At 40.5% G+C, this 19,245-nt stretch overlaps 3 protein-coding genes across 11 annotated transcripts in view; 1 reads left to right on the plus strand and 2 right to left on the minus strand.

Annotated features, from left to right (window-relative positions):
* BRD8 (bromodomain containing 8) overlaps window positions 1-5,328 on the minus strand; it is a 64,671-nt gene extending 59,343 nt beyond the window's left edge. For 2 of the 7 annotated variants that reach the window (XM_077138574.1, XM_077138575.1), the window contains exons 1-3: window positions 5,010-5,328; window positions 3,973-4,069; window positions 10-79 (exon numbers count right to left, since the gene is read on the minus strand). In XM_077138574.1, coding sequence (XP_076994689.1) covers window positions 10-79; window positions 3,973-4,069; window positions 5,010-5,028 — 186 coding nt within the window. In that variant the 5' untranslated portion in view covers window positions 5,029-5,328. The remainder of the gene's footprint in view (window positions 1-9; window positions 80-3,972; window positions 4,070-5,009) is intronic. The other 5 variants (XM_077138578.1, XM_077138577.1, XM_077138573.1 and 2 more) reach the window with 4 other exon arrangements.
* On the plus strand, window positions 5,085-14,164 carry KIF20A (kinesin family member 20A). Of its 3 annotated transcripts, XM_077138581.1 has the most exons (20): window positions 5,085-5,139; window positions 5,340-5,605; window positions 6,057-6,242; window positions 7,399-7,488; window positions 7,589-7,708; window positions 8,355-8,493; window positions 8,618-8,805; window positions 8,892-9,024; window positions 9,203-9,397; window positions 9,511-9,622; window positions 9,716-9,784; window positions 9,989-10,132; window positions 10,282-10,447; window positions 10,559-10,723; window positions 10,864-11,003; window positions 11,132-11,234; window positions 11,547-11,745; window positions 12,439-12,530; window positions 12,767-12,904; window positions 13,603-14,164. In XM_077138581.1, exons 2-20 carry the CDS (start codon window positions 5,561-5,563, stop codon window positions 13,921-13,923), a joined length of 2,745 nt encoding a protein of 914 aa, XP_076994696.1. In that variant the 5' UTR covers window positions 5,085-5,139; window positions 5,340-5,560; the 3' UTR covers window positions 13,924-14,164. The 3 variants fall into 3 exon arrangements, with proteins under 3 accessions (XP_076994696.1, XP_076994697.1, XP_076994695.1); XM_077138582.1 differs by lacking the exon at window positions 5,340-5,605 and having other exon boundaries at window positions 5,102-5,139; XM_077138580.1 differs by lacking the exon at window positions 5,085-5,139 and having other exon boundaries at window positions 5,146-5,605.
* The window catches only part of CDC23 (cell division cycle 23), a 58,879-nt gene continuing 50,537 nt past the window's right edge, over window positions 10,904-19,245 (minus strand). Inside the window, exons 11-17 of the mRNA XM_077138583.1 lie at window positions 17,946-18,099; window positions 17,685-17,804; window positions 17,287-17,362; window positions 16,893-16,954; window positions 16,029-16,107; window positions 15,825-15,944; window positions 10,904-15,629 (exon numbers count right to left, since the gene is read on the minus strand). Coding sequence (XP_076994698.1) covers window positions 15,459-15,629; window positions 15,825-15,944; window positions 16,029-16,107; window positions 16,893-16,954; window positions 17,287-17,362; window positions 17,685-17,804; window positions 17,946-18,099 — 782 coding nt within the window. The 3' untranslated portion in view covers window positions 10,904-15,458. The remainder of the gene's footprint in view (window positions 15,630-15,824; window positions 15,945-16,028; window positions 16,108-16,892; window positions 16,955-17,286; window positions 17,363-17,684; window positions 17,805-17,945; window positions 18,100-19,245) is intronic.

Here is a 19,245-nt window from a genome sequence, read left to right on the forward strand (position 1 = left end):
GGAACTTACTTTTTGAGAGAACCAGTCTGGAGGGCGGCCAGGTTCTGCAAAGGGCTTGATTGCTCTGCTAACTGATACCCTACAAAATAAGAAGTATCAAAAATATATTACTACTATCTTTGATCCACTAAAACAGCTCCTGAGAATGTAATATAAGGAAATAATTCAACAAAAGAAGAAAGCACCAAGATGTTCATATAAGACTTGCAGACTGATGAAAGTTGGGTTTCTCCTAAATGTCCACAATGCTTAACTTCTAGTACTTCAACTCTATGAAAACCAAACAACCCATAAAAATAATTTAAAAATGCATGTGATAACAAAGAATCTATTTATAGTAGTAATTGAAAAATGACAATTTCCTGCTGATTACAGTCATACAACCTTTTCAAAAGTTGTAAGCAGAAAAACAAAACAAAGAAATATGCAAAAATGAAAAACAGTTGGGCTGGAATGGGATCAAGGAAGGATGCAAACAGGCTTTGAACGCATCTATGTTTATCTCTTTAAAATAAAAAAACATGATAAAATATTAAGATTTGCTAATATTAATATTAAGGTACATGGGCACTCATATCATTCTCCACACTTTCTATGTGGCTGAAATAGTTCATAACGTTAAAGAAAAAAAGTTTTACAATTTTATGCTGGCATAATATCATAGAACTTTTCTCCTTTACAAAAAGTTTAATATTGTTATATAGAGAGTCATCAGGAAAATGAAGCTTAAGTCATAATTTACACCTTAATCTAAGATAAATTCCAAAGAATCAAGATTTAAATGTTAAAAAAAGGGCAACCATGAAAGTACTTAGAAGAAATCAGAGGAGAATTATTTAATTTTATAATCTCAAAGTAGGGAAGAACTTTCTAATTATGTCACAAAATCCAGAAGCCATTCAAGAAAAATATTAATAAACTACATTTTAAAAGTCTTAAGGTAAAATGCCACCTTTGAGCAAAGCTAAATGGAACAACGGTTAAAAAAAAAAGTTACATCTCATAGCTCAGTCAAATATATAATATCTAGTAATACTATATACAAACTCCCAAAAATTAGAGAAAAGCTAATCATCAAACCCAAAAATGGGCAAAAGACCGTATACATAAAAGGAAATGTGCATTTTTAACATACAAAGAGATGTCCAACTTCACTCAATATATGATAAGCGAAAATTTTAAATATAAGATACTATTTTTACCTTTCATATGTCAAAGATCGAAAATACCTGATAACACCGGAAATAGAAAAACAGATACTCTTATATATTACCAATGGGAGTATCCACTGAAACAATCTCTAAGGGGGACAACTTGAAATATTTATCAAATTTTCTAAATTCATTTACTCTTTGACCTAGCAAGACACTGTGTATCTTTTTGCATTTTGAACCTTAAGACTTACTTTCTCCTCAAAAAATTAAATAAAATTTAAAATTTCAGGGTTTTACTTAAGTGTTTTTATAGTATTTTTCTAATAAAAATGTGAGGAAATGAAGATTGGGTTATTTCAAAGCAGTTTACTTAATGAATTTGGTTTATATTTGAATCAAGTTATATTTAAGTTCAATCTGAAGTTTAGCAAACGAGTATGATTCATTCTGTTTCGGGGCTTTTCATTTAATTTGGCTCAACAATAGGTGCTACCTAAAACAGACTGGTCCTCCCTTAACACAGACTTTACTGCTCCCAAAAAATTTGCAAGCAAGCTTAAGATACTAACAAATTCTGGGGGCCTGTTACCTATAAGCAGTTTTCCAACTCTGTCACCAAGCCCCCTAAAAAAATACTGAAAGGCTTGCAGTCTACCAAAGGGGAAATTTTTTTCATCAATTTTGAAAATAGTTAAGTTTTACTGAGAGCAATTTTCTGTTCATTTAAGAACAGGCTAGTTAAAAAGAAAAAGGACAAGAAATATTTGAAACAAAATAAAGGAAAACTCAGAACAGAGTCAATAATTCTGACGGTAACAAAGTTCACAAGGTCTTGTTAAACAATGCTTAAACTACTTCATGTACCCTCTTATTTGCTAGGGTGAGGACAGTCAATCAATAAAGGAAGTTACTGAGCTGCTTTCAATACTTCCAAAATCATAAGGAATGGATAGTGATGACAGCATAACACTGACTTTAACTGATACCACTGAATTGTATAAGTAAAGAGTTAAAATGGGAAATTTTATTTTGTATATATGTTACTATTATTAAAAAAAAAGTATAAAGGCAGCTGTATATTTACCTAGAATTAGGATACTCTGCCAGGCTAATAAAATAAGTCAGATTTGCTACCAGCTAGAACACCAACAAAGCATGCTCATACTGGTTTTCTCATCTATTGAAATAACTATCTGACTAGCAGTTATACGTACCTTTCATAAAATGAGAAAACACACAAGGAAATAAATACAATTTATTTTAAACAGAAAAATTTTGAGAAGTCTAGTATCTTACAAGATTCTTAAAATTGAAAATGTGCATATCTCAGATCTAGCGATGTCACTTCTAGGAACTTATCCTATAGAAATACTGATACAAAGAGAAAACTGTACCCCTAAATGCCCGTAGAAGACAAATGTAAAACAAATTATGGTATATCCAATGGAATACTACTGAGTTTTTAAAAAGAATAAGATCATATCTAGTGTATTGACAGAAAAATACCCACATACTGTCTTAAATGAAATATCAAGCTAAAAACTATGTATATATGATGTTCCTATTCTTATTCAAAAAAAAATTTAAACATGTCCACAAACCACACATAGAAAAATTTATGAAAGGACATATCAAACTTAATGGAGACTACTCTAGAGTAAGAAGGGGAGGATATGGTGAAATCAGAATATTCATTCATTGCTGGTACATTTGCAAATCATCTATGTGATAAGAGATTTGTATCTGAAATATATAAAGAACTCTTACAACTCAAAAATAAAAAGATAAATAACTAAGAAATGGGCAAAGCAGAGTACACAAGTGCTTAAGTAGTAAAATGCTTGCCTTCCATTCAGGGGACCCAGGTTCGATTCCCAGACCTTGCACACCCCCACACCCCCCAAAAAAGGGCAGAGGATCGGAATAGGTATTTCTCCAAAGAAGATGTACAAATGGCCACTAAGCAAATGAAAAAATGCTCAATACCATTAATCATCAGGGAAATGCAAATCGAAACCAAATGAGATACCATTTCACACCCACTAGGATAGTTAAAAACAAAAGGACAAAAATAAGTCTTGGTGAAGATGTGGTAAAAGTGGAATACTCATTCATGCTAGTGGGAATGTAAAACTGTGGTTGCTTTGGAAAACAGTTTGGCAGTTCTTTCAAACTTAAATACAGAGTTACCATATGACCCAGGAATTTCACTCCTAATATACCCAAAAGAATTTAAAGCACAAGTTCACACAAAAACAAGAAAGATTGATGGCAACATCATTCATAATAGCTAAAAGGTGGGAACAATCCAAATTTCTACCAACTTATGAGCATACAAAATGTGGCTATCTATACATGGAATATACTTTTCAGCCACATAAAGGAATGAAGTACTGATACATGCTATATTATAAATGAAATTTGAAAACATTATCCTATGTGAAATAAGCCAGTCACAGAAAACCAACATGTCCAGAACAGGCAGATCAAGAGAGACGGAAAGTAGACTAGCTGTTGCCTAGGGATGGGAGTGGGGTGGAGGAAGTTATGTAGCTTGACTGTTAAGTGCTTCTCTCTGGGGTAATGAAAATATTCCAAGATTAGATTATGGTGATGGTTGCACAACTCTATGAATATACTTAAAACCAATGAGTTGTATTATTTATGGTGATTTACATCTCAATAACTCTGTTTAAAAAAAAAGATGCTTAAAGATTAATATATAGATTAATTAAATATAATTCATTAACTATATCCAACAGCAGGAAAAAATACCCAGCAGTTCTAAGACCCAAGACAGACATCATGGATAACGTACCAATTCTGATCTCCACTTCTCATTACAGAAGATGCCAAACACAGCTTTTCCCGGATGGACCATGGCTCTGTGGGGCCAGAACTCAACAGTTTGTGTTCTGAAAGTAGAGAAAGAGTATACAGATAACCAGAGACACGAGTTTTAAGCACCAGAGAACTAAAAGCCTAATACAAAACACCCAACTTGTTAGCACAAAGTAGGCTCTTATAGCACCAAATCTGGATTTTCGCCGTTAAAGCGAAATAGCTGTGTATCACGGTGCGGGGTGCGGGTGGGGGGTACTTATTCTTTGCATGAGAATTGCACGGTGTGTGGTATATGGGAGAACATTTGATTTCCTCAAAACCCAAGGCTTCAAGCTCCGCTTTAATAAAAGATAGGAAATGACGTATTAAGCCGAAAAAGTTTTCTCGAAAGCCCCAATTTTAAGAATACTTTCTCTAATTTAAAAATACAGGTTTATTTCCCAGGATTCCGAGCGGCTAGCTCCGCCTGCTGCCCCGCCTCCTTCTTAGCATAAAACTGTTTACTAGTCTCATTACCCCGCCCCCAACTGTCGGGCCTAAAAGGCCTTCTCTACCTATTAAACATAAGGAAAATAATTGAGATGTACGAAACTCAATTTTCCCGGTGGCAGAAAAAGCTCACGATTAAAAGACCCCATTTCCACTGCCTCACAAACACATTCGCTAGAAACTGAACTGATGTTTGAGACACCAGCCCCTCCGTATGATGGCCGAATCTGCGTCTGCACGCCCAAGTTTCTAGAGCGCCTTTATGCCTTCCTCCGCGGAGCTCCCTACATACAGGGATTCGCTAAATACTTCCCTTACGCCTCCGCTCCCTCCCTGAGACACAGGACCCTATACTTCGGGCCCCCAACCGTTGGCCTTTACTACGCCGTCAAGCGCAGGTCTCTGGACACCCTGGGCTCTCAGCCAAACCACCCCAACCACTCCCTAAATGTTAGACTGAAATCTGGTGCCTAGCCTCGGCTCTACAATGGCCTTCCGCTCAAAAGTAGCGCAGACACTCACTGCCCGTTCCTGCCGCCATCTTGGCCCCGAAGTCTACTATCCCGGAAGAGTGTGAGTCAGGTAGGACCGGATCCCGGAGAACTCTGGGAAATCGAGTACGGGAGTTTGTTCGCGATGACTCCTGGGAAATGTAGGTTTGTTTGTTTGTTTGTTTTTCCGACCCCCCCCCACCTCCCCCAACGGAGTACGCAAGTTAAAGTAGCGTTGCTAAGGAAGGACAGGGGATGGCAACTGAAGCCTCAGGCTTCTTAGGAAATGAAATGTCTAGGGGTTACGCTAAAGGGTTAAGCCGGACGAATCCGAAGTGACTCGATTCCAAATTTCCGACAGTTGGTAACCCGGACCCACGTGAGAGTGGAGAGGTCAAATAGAAGCAGAAGTCCCCTATTTCGCCCGCCTCCCTTCTTTGCGCTGATTGGTAGCTGCAGGCTCTTTTGTCTGATTGGCCGAGTGAACGGAGCGCGTAATTTAAAACAATGTATCAGTAACAAAGCTGCGCCTCGTGGGCGGAGTTGTGCTGCGGACCGCTAAGGTCCAGGATCCGCAGCTGAATGAGTGAGTCGGTTCCGGAGCGGGAACGAGTGTCGCGGCTTCAGGTAAGTGTGCAGCTCGACTGGAGCCCGGGTTATCAGCTCTTGATTTCGCAGAACGGGCTTTCAGAAGGGGGCACCGCCACCATCTCTTTTTTTCTTAATACCTTTGCCCTCGTGGTGGACTTGGGAAGAGGTTGGAAAAGGAGCCTGGGGATCCTGACCTTTGACTCTGCCCGTGCCCCATAGTACGGAAAGGCGAGGTACCCTACTGGCCTTCTAGTTTTGGAGGTGTATCTCTTTTCTTTCCTATTCAAGGTCGGAAATGCCTCTCCAGAAAGGTTTCAAAGATTAACTCCTCCTCTCAACCCCTTCCCCGTATTTGGAGGGAAAAGGGAATAGGAATTCAGGCAGGCAAACCAGGTTTCCAAGGGTAAGGGGATTGCTTCTTACCTAGAATTTGCAACCCCTTCTGTCCTTAAAGTTTTCCTCCCTACCCACTCTTGTCTCTTTTCAGACCAAAGCTGTCCCTGCCGACATGTCACAAGGGATCCTTTCTCCACCAGCCGGCTTATTGTCGGATGAGGAACTCGCAGTTTCCCCTATGTTTGAGTCTACAGCTGCAGATTTAGGGTCTGTGATACGCAAAGACCTACTGTCAGACTGCTCTGTCATCTCCACTTCCCTGGAGAACAAGCAACAGGTAACAGAGTTGGGGCGTGGCTTGGGGTAAGAAAGTGATATCTCCACCCTACTAGTTGTCTATACAGGGTGTTAGGTCAAAGGCAAGCAAAACTGAGATTCTGAGAGATCGGTTCAAAGTGAAGGGTAATGACCAGTCAAAAATGTAGAGTTGGGTTTCAATAAGAAGAATTAGTATTAGCATTGCATTAATAAAATACCATCATGTCCCTCCCAGTCCTGTTAAATAATTTGCAAAAGGTCATACTGCCATTAAGTAGGTGAAATGTACACTCAGGTTTTAATAATATCAACCATCATTACGATTATTGAGACTTTCTTTTTGTTAGGCCATGATTTCTCAGCTGCAGCATTATTGACATCGGGGGCTGGATAATTCTTTATTGTGGGGGACTGTCTCGGAAATTATAAGATGTTTAGCAGCTTTCCAGGCCTCAACCCCCTGGATGCCAGTAGTACTAACCAACTGGTGACCCAAAAAAGTCAGACATTGCTAAATGTCCCTGGGAGCTTGGGGAGGGGTAGGGGGAACGTTTGCCCTGCTAGAGAACCACTGTACTAGACAGGCCCTATGTTAAACACTGAATCTACATTGTCACATCTTGTCTTCAAAAGTCTTCTTTCTCATAAAGGGCAGGAGCTTTGATGATAACCCTCACTATGAACTACTAGAGCCTCTTAAATTCCTGAGCCATGATAGGCACTAAATATCTGTAGAATGAATGAGGTGGGTGCTATTATTAACCTCATTCTACAGATGAAAAAAACTGAGGCAGAGAGAATTTAAAGAATCTGTTTAAGGTCTCATAGTTATTAAATGATGGGATTAGGACTCAAATTCAGGTGTGTCTGCCTTTATAGTGCTTAACTACTGTGCTTTGCCCTAATATCACATTCTGACTTTCATACCAGTCAACTAATTCTGAGATAATCAGTATGGCAATGAACAGTGGCAGGATACTGATGAGATAGGGAAGAGTGACAGAGTAGTGAAAAAGTCCATATGAGTTGGGATGATTGTGAAAGCAAAGAGTACCTGCAGAGACATTTGGGGTAGAAGGGGGTAGAATCACTAGCATGATTCCTAAGAACGGTGCTATGTTTGCCTATCTGCTCAGATGATTAATCTGTTTTTTTGGGTTGAAATTCTGCCACAGGTTCCATCTGAGGATAGTACCGAGAAAGTGAAAGTATACCTGAGGATCAGGCCCTTGTTACCTTCAGAATTGGAACGACAGGAAGATCAGGTGAGTATCTGAGGAGGAAGGACTCAAGATGGAATGATGTAATATAGAAGTAGTTCCCAGGAATGCTTCCTTTTGTGACAACTGTTTTCCCCACCCACAGAGCTGTGTCCGCATTGAGAATGGAGAGACTCTTGTTCTACAAGCACCTAAGGACTCTTTTGCCTTGAAAAGCAATGAGCGAGGAATTGGCCAAGCCACCCACAGGTTCACCTTTTCCCAGGTATGAAGGTTCTGGGCTGTGAACAAAGAACCAGCATCTAGGGACAATTTCATTTCCTCTCTAGAAAGAACACTTCTTTACTTGACTGTGAGATCTTAAGTTGTGTGTGTGACTCTCTGTATGTTCATGTGTATATAGCCATGCATGAGTTTGTATATGTACCTATATATATACACGCATATAAATACACACATGTACACATCTACAGTTTGGGGAGGGGTACTGTTATGTGCTAGTACTGTCTGAAGTACTTTATGTGCATTAATTCACGACTCTATTGTTGTGATTATTATTGTTGTTAATCCTATTTTCCCCGCAAGGATACTGTGGCTCAATGAAGTAACATATATGGTACAGTAGGACTTGGATCCAGAGCCATCCATCCCTAAAGTTCATTGTGAACCATTATTCTGCCTCATTGAGTGTGTAGCATTCCAGAAGAATTTGTTGATTTGGATGAAGGATGGACTAGCAGAGAAGTGGTTGGATCGTTAGTATTTAGGGGCAAGCTTGTAGCACTGTAGGAAGAGGCTGTTTGAAGTTGTCTCCAGAGCCAATCACCCAAGAATGGAGGAATAAATCTGCACAGGGGGAGAATGGGTGATGAAGGGTGGACATACCACTGACAAATTGGCTTTGTCTCTAGATCTTTGGACCAGAAGTGGGACAGGCATCCTTCTTCAACCTAACTGTGAAGGAGATGGTAAAGGATGTACTCAAAGGGCAGAACTGGCTCATCTACACATATGGAGTCACCAACTCAGGGAAAACCCACACAATTCAAGGTAAGTAGAAAAGCCTAAAAGGGTTGCTAGCTGGCCTATGAGGATGTTATCTTTGCCTTTTAATGTTCTGAGTTGGGGGGAGAAAGGTAGCTGCCTCAGTTGTCCATCTCTCATATACTTCCAGGTACCATCAAGGATGGTGGGATCCTGCCCCGGTCCCTGGCTCTGATCTTCAATAGCCTCCAAGGACAATTTCATCCAATACCTGATCTGAAACCCTTGCTTTCCAATGAAGTAATATGGCTAGATAGCAAGCAGATCAGGCAGGAAGAAATGAAGAAGCTGGCCCTGCTAAATGGAGGCTTACAAGAGGTGAGGTGTTAGTGTTCATGGAGGCAAGGGTGAGGGTACATATCTTTGGAAAATTTTGGACTTATCTCTTCTCTGGGCCCCTCCAGGAGGAGCTGTCCACTTCCCTGAAGCGAAGCGTTTATATTGAAAGTCTGCAGATGGGTACCAGCACCAGCTTTGACAGTGGCATTGCTGGGCTCTCCTCTACCAGTCAGTTTACCAGCAGTAGCCAGCTAGATGGTATGTACCATAATTGGTCTCTTTGCCAAGTAACAGTAGAAACTTAGTCTCTGCCCCAACAGTTGCCAGGGTTCAGACCATAGGTTACAACCTGAGTTCTGCCTTCCAAGGCCCCTGCAGGCCAAAAGGGAGATGGACTGCTCTAGAATTAATGCCCTGTACATTGCTCCTTCCCCAGAAACAAGTGACCGATGGGCACAACCAGACACAGCCCCAGTAAGTGTCCCAGCACACATTCGCTTCTCCATCTGGATCTCCTTCTTTGAAATCTACAATGAGATGATCTATGACCTGTTAGAACCACCTAGCCAGCAGCGCAAGAGGCAGACTCTGCGGCTGTGCGAAGATCAGAATGGCAATCCCTATGTGAAAGGTATGGGAAGACGTAGGAAATGTCATGAACACTGGAGGGGGTTTGGGGGAGAAACTAGGAAAAGAGTTGATTGAGTGTACCCATCTTATGCCCTTCTCTCCTTTGGCCTAAAGACCTCAATTGGATTCATGTTCAGGATGCTGAGGAGGCGTGGAAACTCCTGAAAGTGGGTCGTAAGAACCAGAGCTTTGCCAGCACCCACCTGAACCAGAACTCCAGTCGCAGGTAAAAGTCAACCTTTACTGTATTCCAGTAAACACAAGTCCTCTGCCCAGTCATGGAAGGTATACAATGACATTTTTTTCCCTTAACTTTTAGTCACAGCATCTTCTCAATCCGGATCCTACACCTTCAGGGGGAAGGGGATATAGTCCCCAAGATCAGCGAGTAAGTTTGTCTAGAAATTTGGGTTTCTAGATCCTAAATGGTAATATGTGGGAGGTCCTCAGAGGAATTACTTGTGTTAGATCCTATGTTCTCCTCCCTTGGGCACAGACATTCTTGGTAGGCTCTCCCCTCTTTAGAACTATAGAGGACTAGAAGACTCATAACATGTGGAGTCCTTAAATCAGATCCTGTCCATCATTCTAGGCTATCACTCTGTGATTTGGCTGGCTCAGAGCGCTGCAAAGATCAGAAGAGTGGTGAACGGCTGAAGGAAGCAGGAAACATTAACACTTCTCTGCACACCTTGGGCCGCTGTATTGCTGTGCTGCGACAAAACCAGCAGAACCGGTAAGCTCTTGACTGCAAGCTGTGGGCTGGGATGGCCTAGAATTCTACAATTTGCTAAAAGACTTCCTAATCACCACCGGGGACAGTGCTGGGATATCCCAACGGTTAGGGTTCTACTTACAGCTCAGTTCTTTCCGATTTCCTGCCAGGTCAAAGCAGAACCTCGTTCCCTTCCGTGACAGCAAGTTGACACGAGTATTCCAAGCCTTCTTCACAGGCCGAGGCCGCTCCTGTATGATTGTCAATGTGAATCCCTGTGCCTCTACCTACGATGAAACCCTTCATGTGGCTAAGTTCTCAGCCATTGCCAGCCAGGTGAGAAGCTGGAGATATCTTGGTCATGTTCATTTTGAGCTGTTACTTTTGTTTCAAGGAACTACTAGGGACTAATTATGGATACAGTTAAGATTTTTTTTCCTTCTCTAGCTTGTACACGTCCCACATGTGCAACTGGGATTCCCATCCTTGCATTCATTCTTCAAGGAACAAAGTCTGCAAGCATCCCCCAGCTTAGAAACGGGGGCTAAGCCAGTAGCAGGCCTTGATGAAGACATTGAAAATGAAGCTGATGTCTCCATGTATAGCAAGGAGGTGAGAATGCAAGGAAGCTTTGATGCAGCAGCTTGAGGGCTACTTATTTTCCAAGCAGCCTTCCAAGTGAGCCTGTGTCTTTTTTGGGACATGGACATCTGATGAACTCTGACCTGTGTGTTTGTCCCCCACCACCCCAGGAGCTCCTACAGGTGGTGGAAGCCATGAAAGCACTGCTTTTGAAAGAACGACAGGAAAAGTTGCAGCTGGAAATGCAGCTCCGTGATGAAATTTGCAATGAGATGGTGGAGCAGATGCAACAACGGGAACAGTGGTGCAGGTGATAGCTGAGTGACCCCTTTTGTCACCTGAGCAAGAGCATGGGGGTCGAGACGGAGATGGAGTTGTATCTCAAGATCTGTTCTCAGAGAGCATCTTTACTTACTTCTTTTTTCCTCTTTCTGACAGTGAACATTTGGACACTCAGAAGGAACTGTTAGAGGAAATGTACGAAGAGAAACTAAACATCCTCAGGGAGTCACTGGTAACTTTTTACCAAGAAGAACTTCAGGTGAGTTGTCCTGAATCAGCCCCAACTAGCTTGTCAGATTCCTATCACCAGTTTGCCTAAGCTGAGCTGGATTTTATAAACTCTGGTAAGGGCAAGAATATATAACTTACTTTGCTCTCTATTCCACCTAGTGCTTTGTATTACTCAATCTGTGTCTTATGGATTAAGAGTTTAGTTGGCTGGAAATGGGAAAAGTGCTAACAAACAGGCTTTCAAGGCTTGGTACCAGGGAAGATTTTATTTGTTCAGTCATCTGTTCCTGCAGTGTTTATCTGACTCTGGATGCAACTGTGCTTTCTGGTTTCCTCTTAGGAGCGGGATGAAAAGATTGAAGAGCTAGAAGCCCTCTTGCAGGAAGCCAGACAGCAGACAGTGACCCACCCACAACCAGGGTCTGAACTGTCCTTACGGCGGTCACAACGGTTGGCAGCTTCTAACTCTACCCAGCAGCTCCAGGAGGTTAAAGTTAAACTGGAACAGTGCAAAGCAGAGCTGAACTTCACCTCTGAAGGTGAGGAAGGAGAGAAATCAGGAAGCTTGACAGTGTTTCAGGGTAGAAACTTTGGATTAGTATCTGTAGGTTTTCATTTATAGGGAGCCTTAACATGTTTTCTTAAAATTCATCTTCACAGTTCTGGTAGATTTAGCTCCCCCTCTTTAATAATTGAGGCATAAAATACATATAGTAAAATGCACAAATCTTAAACAGCTCAGTGGATTTTGACATATGTATGTACTCCTCTCATGCCACCTAGATCAAGATATAGAACATTTTCATAACCCCAGAAGCTTCCCTTGTTTTCAGCCCATTTTAAAAAGGTACTACTTGAAGGGGTGCACAGGTAGCGCAGTGGTAGAATTCTCGCCTGCCATGCAGGAGACCCAGGTTCAATTCCGTGCACATGCGTGCACATGCACACACACATACACCAAAAAAAAAGGTACTACTCGAAATTCAGATGTTAAATCATTTGCCCAATCACAAAGCGTACAAAAGATAAAGCTGTTCTTCAAATGTGGGTTTTCTGATTCCAAATCCAACATTATTTCTTCAACTTCTAGCTACATCTCTTTGACTTCTCACTCTAGGATAACGTGGTCTTACTCTTCTATTTGCGCAGACTACTATTAACCTTGGTTAAAGGATAAGTCAGTCCAAGGCTAGAAAGCCTACATATTTAAGTCTCCTCTTTGTTTCCTTCAGAGCTGCAGAAGTATCAGAAAATGTTAGAACCACCACCCTCAGCCAAGCCCTTCACCACTGATGTGGACAAGAAGTTAGAGGAGGGCCAGAAGGTGATTACCTTTCTCTGTTACTAAAACTGTTAACTTGGGACAATTTCCAATGCTATTAATCCTTCATTTGCATGAGAATGGGACTTCTTCCTCACGATCCTGAAGAATGGCTATTTCTTCAGCTGACCAGCCTTTCTAATTTTACTTCTCCTCAAATGGCTACCTGACTTCTCCAGATCATTACATTATTCTGGTTAATCTTGGGCACAATCTGAATACTCTTCCTCCTTTTTCAGAATATAAGGCTGCTGCGAACAGAACTTCAGAAACTTGGTGAGTCTCTCCAAACAGCAGAAAGAGCATGTTGCCACAGCACTGGGGCAGGAAAACTTCGCCAAGCCTTGACCACTTGTGATGACATCTTAATCAAACAGGTTAGGTCAACCTATATACTTCCTCCTTCCCTGTCCAGCCCACTCCAGTGTATTTGAGGAGAATGAGGAAGAAAAGAGAAAGGTAAAGAATTTTAGGCAATCTTATGGTATATCTGTTGTGGGGTGGGGGATGATATTCCTCTTCCTTGCAAAATGAAAATAACCATCCTTCATTAAGCTAAATTTACTAAGTACCAGGCACTCTGCTAAATGACTTATAGGCACTTCTTCTGTCTTAAGAATCTTAGGGAGGTAGATGACAATCATATTTCATCTCAGTTGCCACTGATTGTAAGAAACCATTATTTTATATACCACTAAGGAAAAACACTAACAATTACGCTATGACATTTGTCACTGATTATGAAGTGCATCCTGACTCCAGAGATGTTAAAATGTGAAAAAATGTACATCTTAGACAAGATTAAACACAGCACTTAATCTGATACCCTATACTTGAGGCTCTTGAAGGTTAAGAAATTTATTCAAGTTCATACCACCTTATCTGTTAGAAAATATCCTTCTCTTCAGCGCTCTTTATGACTGAGTCTCAAAGAAAGTATCTGCTATTCAATTATAAGCTTTGACCTTATAAGGATAATCTTTATCCCTTGCATGGCATGTATTATCTTGCCCTCTTGTCTCTCTGATATACCAGATAGAAATGTATTTTCTGTAAATGTATTGATCTTCCTTAGGACCAAACCCTGGCTGAACTACAGAATAACATGATGCTAGTAAAACTGGACCTTCGGAAGAAAGCAGCATGCATTGCTGAACAGTATCATACTGTGCTGAAACTGCAAGGCCAGGCATCTTCTGTCAAAAAGCGCCTTGGTGCCAACCAGGAAAACCAGCAACCAAATCAGCAACCTCCAGGGAAAAAACCATTCCTTCGAAACTTACTCCCTAGAACACCCATCTGCCAAAGCTCAACAGACTGCAGCCCTTATGCCCGGATCCTGCGCTCACGACGCACCCCTTTACTCAAATCTGGGCCTTTTGGCAAAAAATACTAAAGCTGTGGAGAAGGAGAAAGCCATCACTGCCCTGAGGTGGGTAAGCTGCTCAACATAAGAAATAGGTCTCTTTTAAGCTTTTACCTTACACCTGGAATTCTATCCAGAATGCAATGCTTAGATACTAGTTGCATTTCCCCTTTTGTAATATAACCACTTATATAACCTCACATTTTTTACTTATATGGTTTCTATGCACACAAGTTATATTAAATAAAGATATTATTATTCAGTTTTTAAATATGAATTCTAAATTTAACAAAATCATTAAATTATAAAAGGGCCACAAAGATTGAGAATAAAACACCATTTGGAACCCTCAAGACTCTTGTACAGGAATGGCAGGGGAAATTGGTAACTTTAGTAAAAAAGCTAGCCTAAGAAGGCTTAGTAAATAATGAATTCAGGGGGCTTTAGATTTTTCTAAACCTTCTTTAATATAAAATGAAATCTCATACATTAGGCAGTGAATGGGTAATAAACATGTTCTGAGAATAAGAATAAAGGAAGGCTGGGCCCTGATTGAAAATCATCCATGGCATCTGCTGTGCAAATTCACGACAGCAGATATTGTAGTCATAGCATATTTCTCCTACTGAACACACAGGTACAGGCCTGAAGCCCTTCAAGAGCACTGATTTCCTCTCCCTGTCTAGTCAGGTGAAGGCTGAGAAAACATATTCTGTTGAATGTAGGAAAACAAAAGCCCAGACAATTATATCAAAAAATTTTTACTAAAACAGATCATGGTAAGTGCTCATTCTCAGTCTGTACAGTCATAAAGTGTCCATGAAATTATTTGTATTCCTGTCTTCTTGTTTTGCCTTGATAGAGGAATAGTTACACTATAGAAAACATGTTTTGTCCTCAGTGCCATCAGCAGTTCCACACTTAAGATTCTATTTGCCCTTCTTTCATTCAATTCCAGTAAGCTACTTTCAATTTGAAAGCTTCTAGAAGGGTCCTCCTCAAAACTGTATGTTGGAAGAATGTCTCCCTGGGATAAATGTATAGCTTCACTCCACTTTAAACATCAGAGTAAGGGTCATGCTCAGCAAATCCAAGGTCACAGCTATCCAGTGCCCTGACCTCCTAAGGTATCCAGTATCCCTTACCAGCAGAGGGTACTGGGGCAGAACTTTCTCCGTTTCTTGCTTCTCTAAAGAAATCCCCTCCTACTTACAGTATTACTAAAACTTTCTTCCTGTGGCACTGCCTGTGCTAAAGTGCTCTGAAAGGGATTGTTTTTTGAGAGGGGGGTGGGGGAATGGGTCTGGGAAGAAGGCCAACATCTATATCCACTCTGAACAGAAGGGAGATAGAAGTGCTTATAACTGGCAAAGACTGTTTGTTCCTGCCAGAATTCATCTGTGAGACTGCCTCTAGAGGTGATTCTATAAATTGTCCCCAAGGAGTGTTTTCCATCTGTAAGAAACAAAAAGAGCCAAGGTCCTTGAAGAAGAGACATGGCCTTTCTGTATAAGGAGGTAAGGCTTTATATGGGTTTAGCAATGTGTTGTCTTGAAAATAGCCAACTAAGGTGTGACTGAAGATAGGTTGAGTGGAGAGACTCTCCGTGTGGGAGTATTGTTAGCAGACAGTGAAGCAGGAAGGAAAAATGGAGCAGGCATCTCAGTGGTGGGAGTCTCGCCCTGGTTCCGAAGCTGAAGGATTTGCCGGAGCAAGGCCTTACCTTCTTCTCGGGTCTGAAACAAAGTAAGGTGATAGTTTTAAAATATATTCAAGACTATTCTCGAAATGTTTTTTTTTAAAACAATGATTTATAAGTCCCACAGATCAAGGCAGCCTTCCTATCCACCTCCCATCCCCAGATCATGGTAAAGATCGTATTTTCTAGCCTAAAATCTAAACAAACCATTTAATAAAGAACTGATACTCACATCATTGAATGCACAACACTTCTGGGCACAAGCTGAAGCTTCATCCCACAGCTTACACTTAAAATAATACTGGGCTAGATAGCGGAAAGCAGTGCTCTCCTCCAAGTGTTCCACTATTTCCTAGATATAGATAGGGAAAGCAGGAATGACTGAACTGATAAGAATAAGAACAGTAACCCAGTTCCCATGCTCATGACAACATACCCCACAGGAATATATATCTTGGATATATTTGATGTAACACTGGGCAGCCTGTTCTGATTCAGTCAACTGCTCATGAAGCCTACAAAAGAAATTGGTCTTTAAGTACAAATCAGATCTCAAAGCAAGCTAGCAGTGAAAAATAAAACCAATTAAAATAAGACCAAAAAAGATGGCAATACACAGCAAGTACAAATTTTGAAATAATGGCATACCGGACCCCACAATAGTACTGGGGCCCCAAAGATAAGATGGCTATTGTTTAAGAAGTTTAGAATCATTACTCTGTTACTGGTGATGGAGGGAGGCTTAGTAAATACTTCAGCTGGAAAATATACCTTTGCAAAAATTCTCAGACAACACCCAGAATGAGATTTTAAAAGATACCAAGTAAAGGTATATGGGTGGTTCAGTGATAGAATCCTCATCTTCCATGCAGGAGACCAGAGTTTGGATTCTCAGAACATGCACCCCCCTCCCCCCACCCAGGCACAAAAAAATACCATGTAACTCAGATTTTTTTCTAAGAATCCAGAAAAGAACTGGCAGGAATAAAGCCACATTTAGGAACTCCTTCTTTTCCTACTATTTATGAGTTATTCCTAATCTCCCTTGCCCTTATCAGAAGCAGATCAGTACTTTGTTTTCCTAGCTGATCTGACATGAAAATTTCATTTCTTTCCTCAGTTCATTTTTTTAACTCTTGCCTAATAATCCCCTTCAAAGAAAAGTGTCATGCTCTAGAGTCTAGATGACTAAATTTCCAACCCAGCAATCAAAAGTCCAAGAAGGCTCTAGAGCATGCAGGGACCACCATGCTAGAGAAGCTAAAAGAACCATCAATAGCATTTCACTCCTTTCACTCACTTTGCCAGTTTCACCAGAGCCATTTTCTCCACATCTCCCACAGCGTACGCTCTCCAATAACACTGTCAAAAAAAAATTGGTCACTGTGACCATTACCTCATGTGCCATGACTCATCACATAAAGTATCAGAGCATGCAAGTTTCCCCAAAGTCCAGCCTTTCAAAATGCAAGAACATCTACCCAGTTCTCACTAGTGCTAAGAGGCCCAAACTACATGATGAAAATTCCTACTGACGATTTCAGCCCAGCTTTGCTTTCCCTATGTACCTACAAACACTCAGATTTTCCTATGCCAACACATTGGAATGAAGGAAAAATTAAAGCACAGATAGCCCAACCTTTATCCAAACAGCAGATTTCCATACAAGTGATCCAGAACCAAATTTCAGGTACCTTTTTGGCTTCCACTAGTTGATTGAGTTTCTCATAACATTCTCCTAAAGCAACCAGCATACGAGAATCATTGGGCCTGAGAGAGGAGAGTAACAGGCAGTCTGAACAAAGACTTTCACAACAACTAAAGTCCTCCCTCGAGGAACCACCACTACCACTATTTCAAATCTATGCAAGGACTAGGTTTTAATTCAATGTGTCATACAATTATACAATCATACTACTAACCAACTGGTGGAATACTCTAAATAAAAATGACCACATGGTATATAAAGTTTAAACTCTTGTCTCAAAGAGTCAAAATCATTCACTATAATTCTTTAGTGGCTACCAAATGAGAAGAAAATTATCAGCCCTTCCCACACCAACTACCCTAGTTGCCAAGAGGCCAGACTTACCGAAGCTGGTGGGCCCGCCTATAATAATAAAGGCAATAAAATGGCATTTTGAGGATTTCATAGGTCTGCCCAAGGCCATACCAGGCTCTGTAGTCCCGCTTGTTGACCTCAATGGCATGTCTAAGAAATGGAAAAGAGACTGGTAAGAGGGCAGAATCAAGGTTAGCAACTTATACACTCAACACAGGCTCCTGACATCACAGTAATGGCTCCATCTCATTCTCCTCCAACCCCCCTCCCCCACCCCAGTCTAGAACTCACCTATAAGCCTGGATAGCAGCAGACGTGTTCTTCATTTCCATGTACTCATGTCCCATCAGTGTCCAGGCCCCAAGATACCGAGGATTCAATTTTAGGGCTCTCTGGAAATATAAGGCTGCTTTCTCATGCTGAGAACGCAAACTATAATAATTGCCTGAGTGAAAAGCAAAAACAAAAAAGAAGAACTAGAAAGGTAAAAATAGAAGTCCACTAAAATGGACAGCATGAAATCATAACCCCAATATATGCCCTCTATAGTCCTACCCAAAAAGCCAAATTTTATACAAGGGGAAAAATACTTTTTTAAAAAAAGAAGTGTTATCAAACACTGCAAGTTTTACTTCATTTTTATTTCACCTCAATATAGCAATTATATACACAATTTCCTAATAAAGGGTAGGAAATTTCTAGACCATGATTTAACTTGATTTTCAAACTACACTCCTTGGAGCCTATGTTCAAAAAGATAGATCTCTGAGCTCCCCACTTCTCCAAGAATCAGAGCGATTCTATTATTATTAATCTTGACAGGAGCAAATGAAAGATTTTAGGATCCTGTGAAAGATTTTATTTGACAAAAGAGTATAAAAGTCATCTGTGATACCTCAACTGGTGAATGGATACACAGAATCTCGCATATATCCAAACAACAGAATACTACTCAACAACAGTAAAGTAAGAACTACTGGTACATGCTAAAACATGGATGAATTTTAAAACATTACACTAACTGAAAGAAGCCAGATAGACTAAATACTTCAAGATTCCATTTATTTCTAAATGTTTTGTTTGTTAATTTTTTTAATTAATAAAAAAAAAGATTCCATTTATATGAAATTTTTAGAAAAGGTAAAACTTAAGAGAACATACATCAGTAGTTGCCTGGGGCTGCAGGATGGGAACAGGACTGACTACAAATAGATACAAGGAAACTTTTTGGGGTGATGGACTAGTCTAACCTAAATTATGGTAATGGTTGTGCAAATGTATAAATTTATAAAAACACATCAAACTGTAAACTTATAATGGGCAATTTTATGATATATAAATTATACCTCAATAAATCTGTATTTAAAAAGGATGAATTAAAACTATACCAGGGACCAGGTCGCAGTGGCTCAGCAGGCAGAGTTCTCGCCTGCCATGCTGGAGATACGGGTTTGATTCCCAGTGCCTGCCTTCACAAAATAAAAACAAAACTATACCAGGACATGGAGGGATTTTCACCAGGTATTACTCAGTGAGAAAAGTAAAATGCAGAGGAAAATATATAATATGATCCTGTTTTTATAAAGCAAAC

The sequence above is a fragment of the Tamandua tetradactyla genome, chromosome 20, assembly GCF_023851605.1.
Source record: "Tamandua tetradactyla isolate mTamTet1 chromosome 20, mTamTet1.pri, whole genome shotgun sequence".
Lineage (NCBI taxonomy): Eukaryota > Metazoa > Chordata > Mammalia > Pilosa > Myrmecophagidae > Tamandua > Tamandua tetradactyla.

What these genes read in the sequence shown, in the direction of transcription:
- KIF20A (XM_077138581.1), top strand. Translation starts at nt 5,561, where the DNA reads ATGAGTGAGTCGGTTCCGGAGCGGGAACGAGTGTCGCGGCTTCAG. An exon ending in ATAGTCCCCAAGATCAGCGA is followed by an intron (nt 9,785 to 9,988) that starts GTAAGTTTGTCT and finishes CCATCATTCTAG; the next exon opens with GCTATCACTCTGTGATTTGG. An exon ending in TCTCCATGTATAGCAAGGAG is followed by an intron (nt 10,724 to 10,863) that starts GTGAGAATGCAA and finishes CCACCACCCCAG; the next exon opens with GAGCTCCTACAGGTGGTGGA.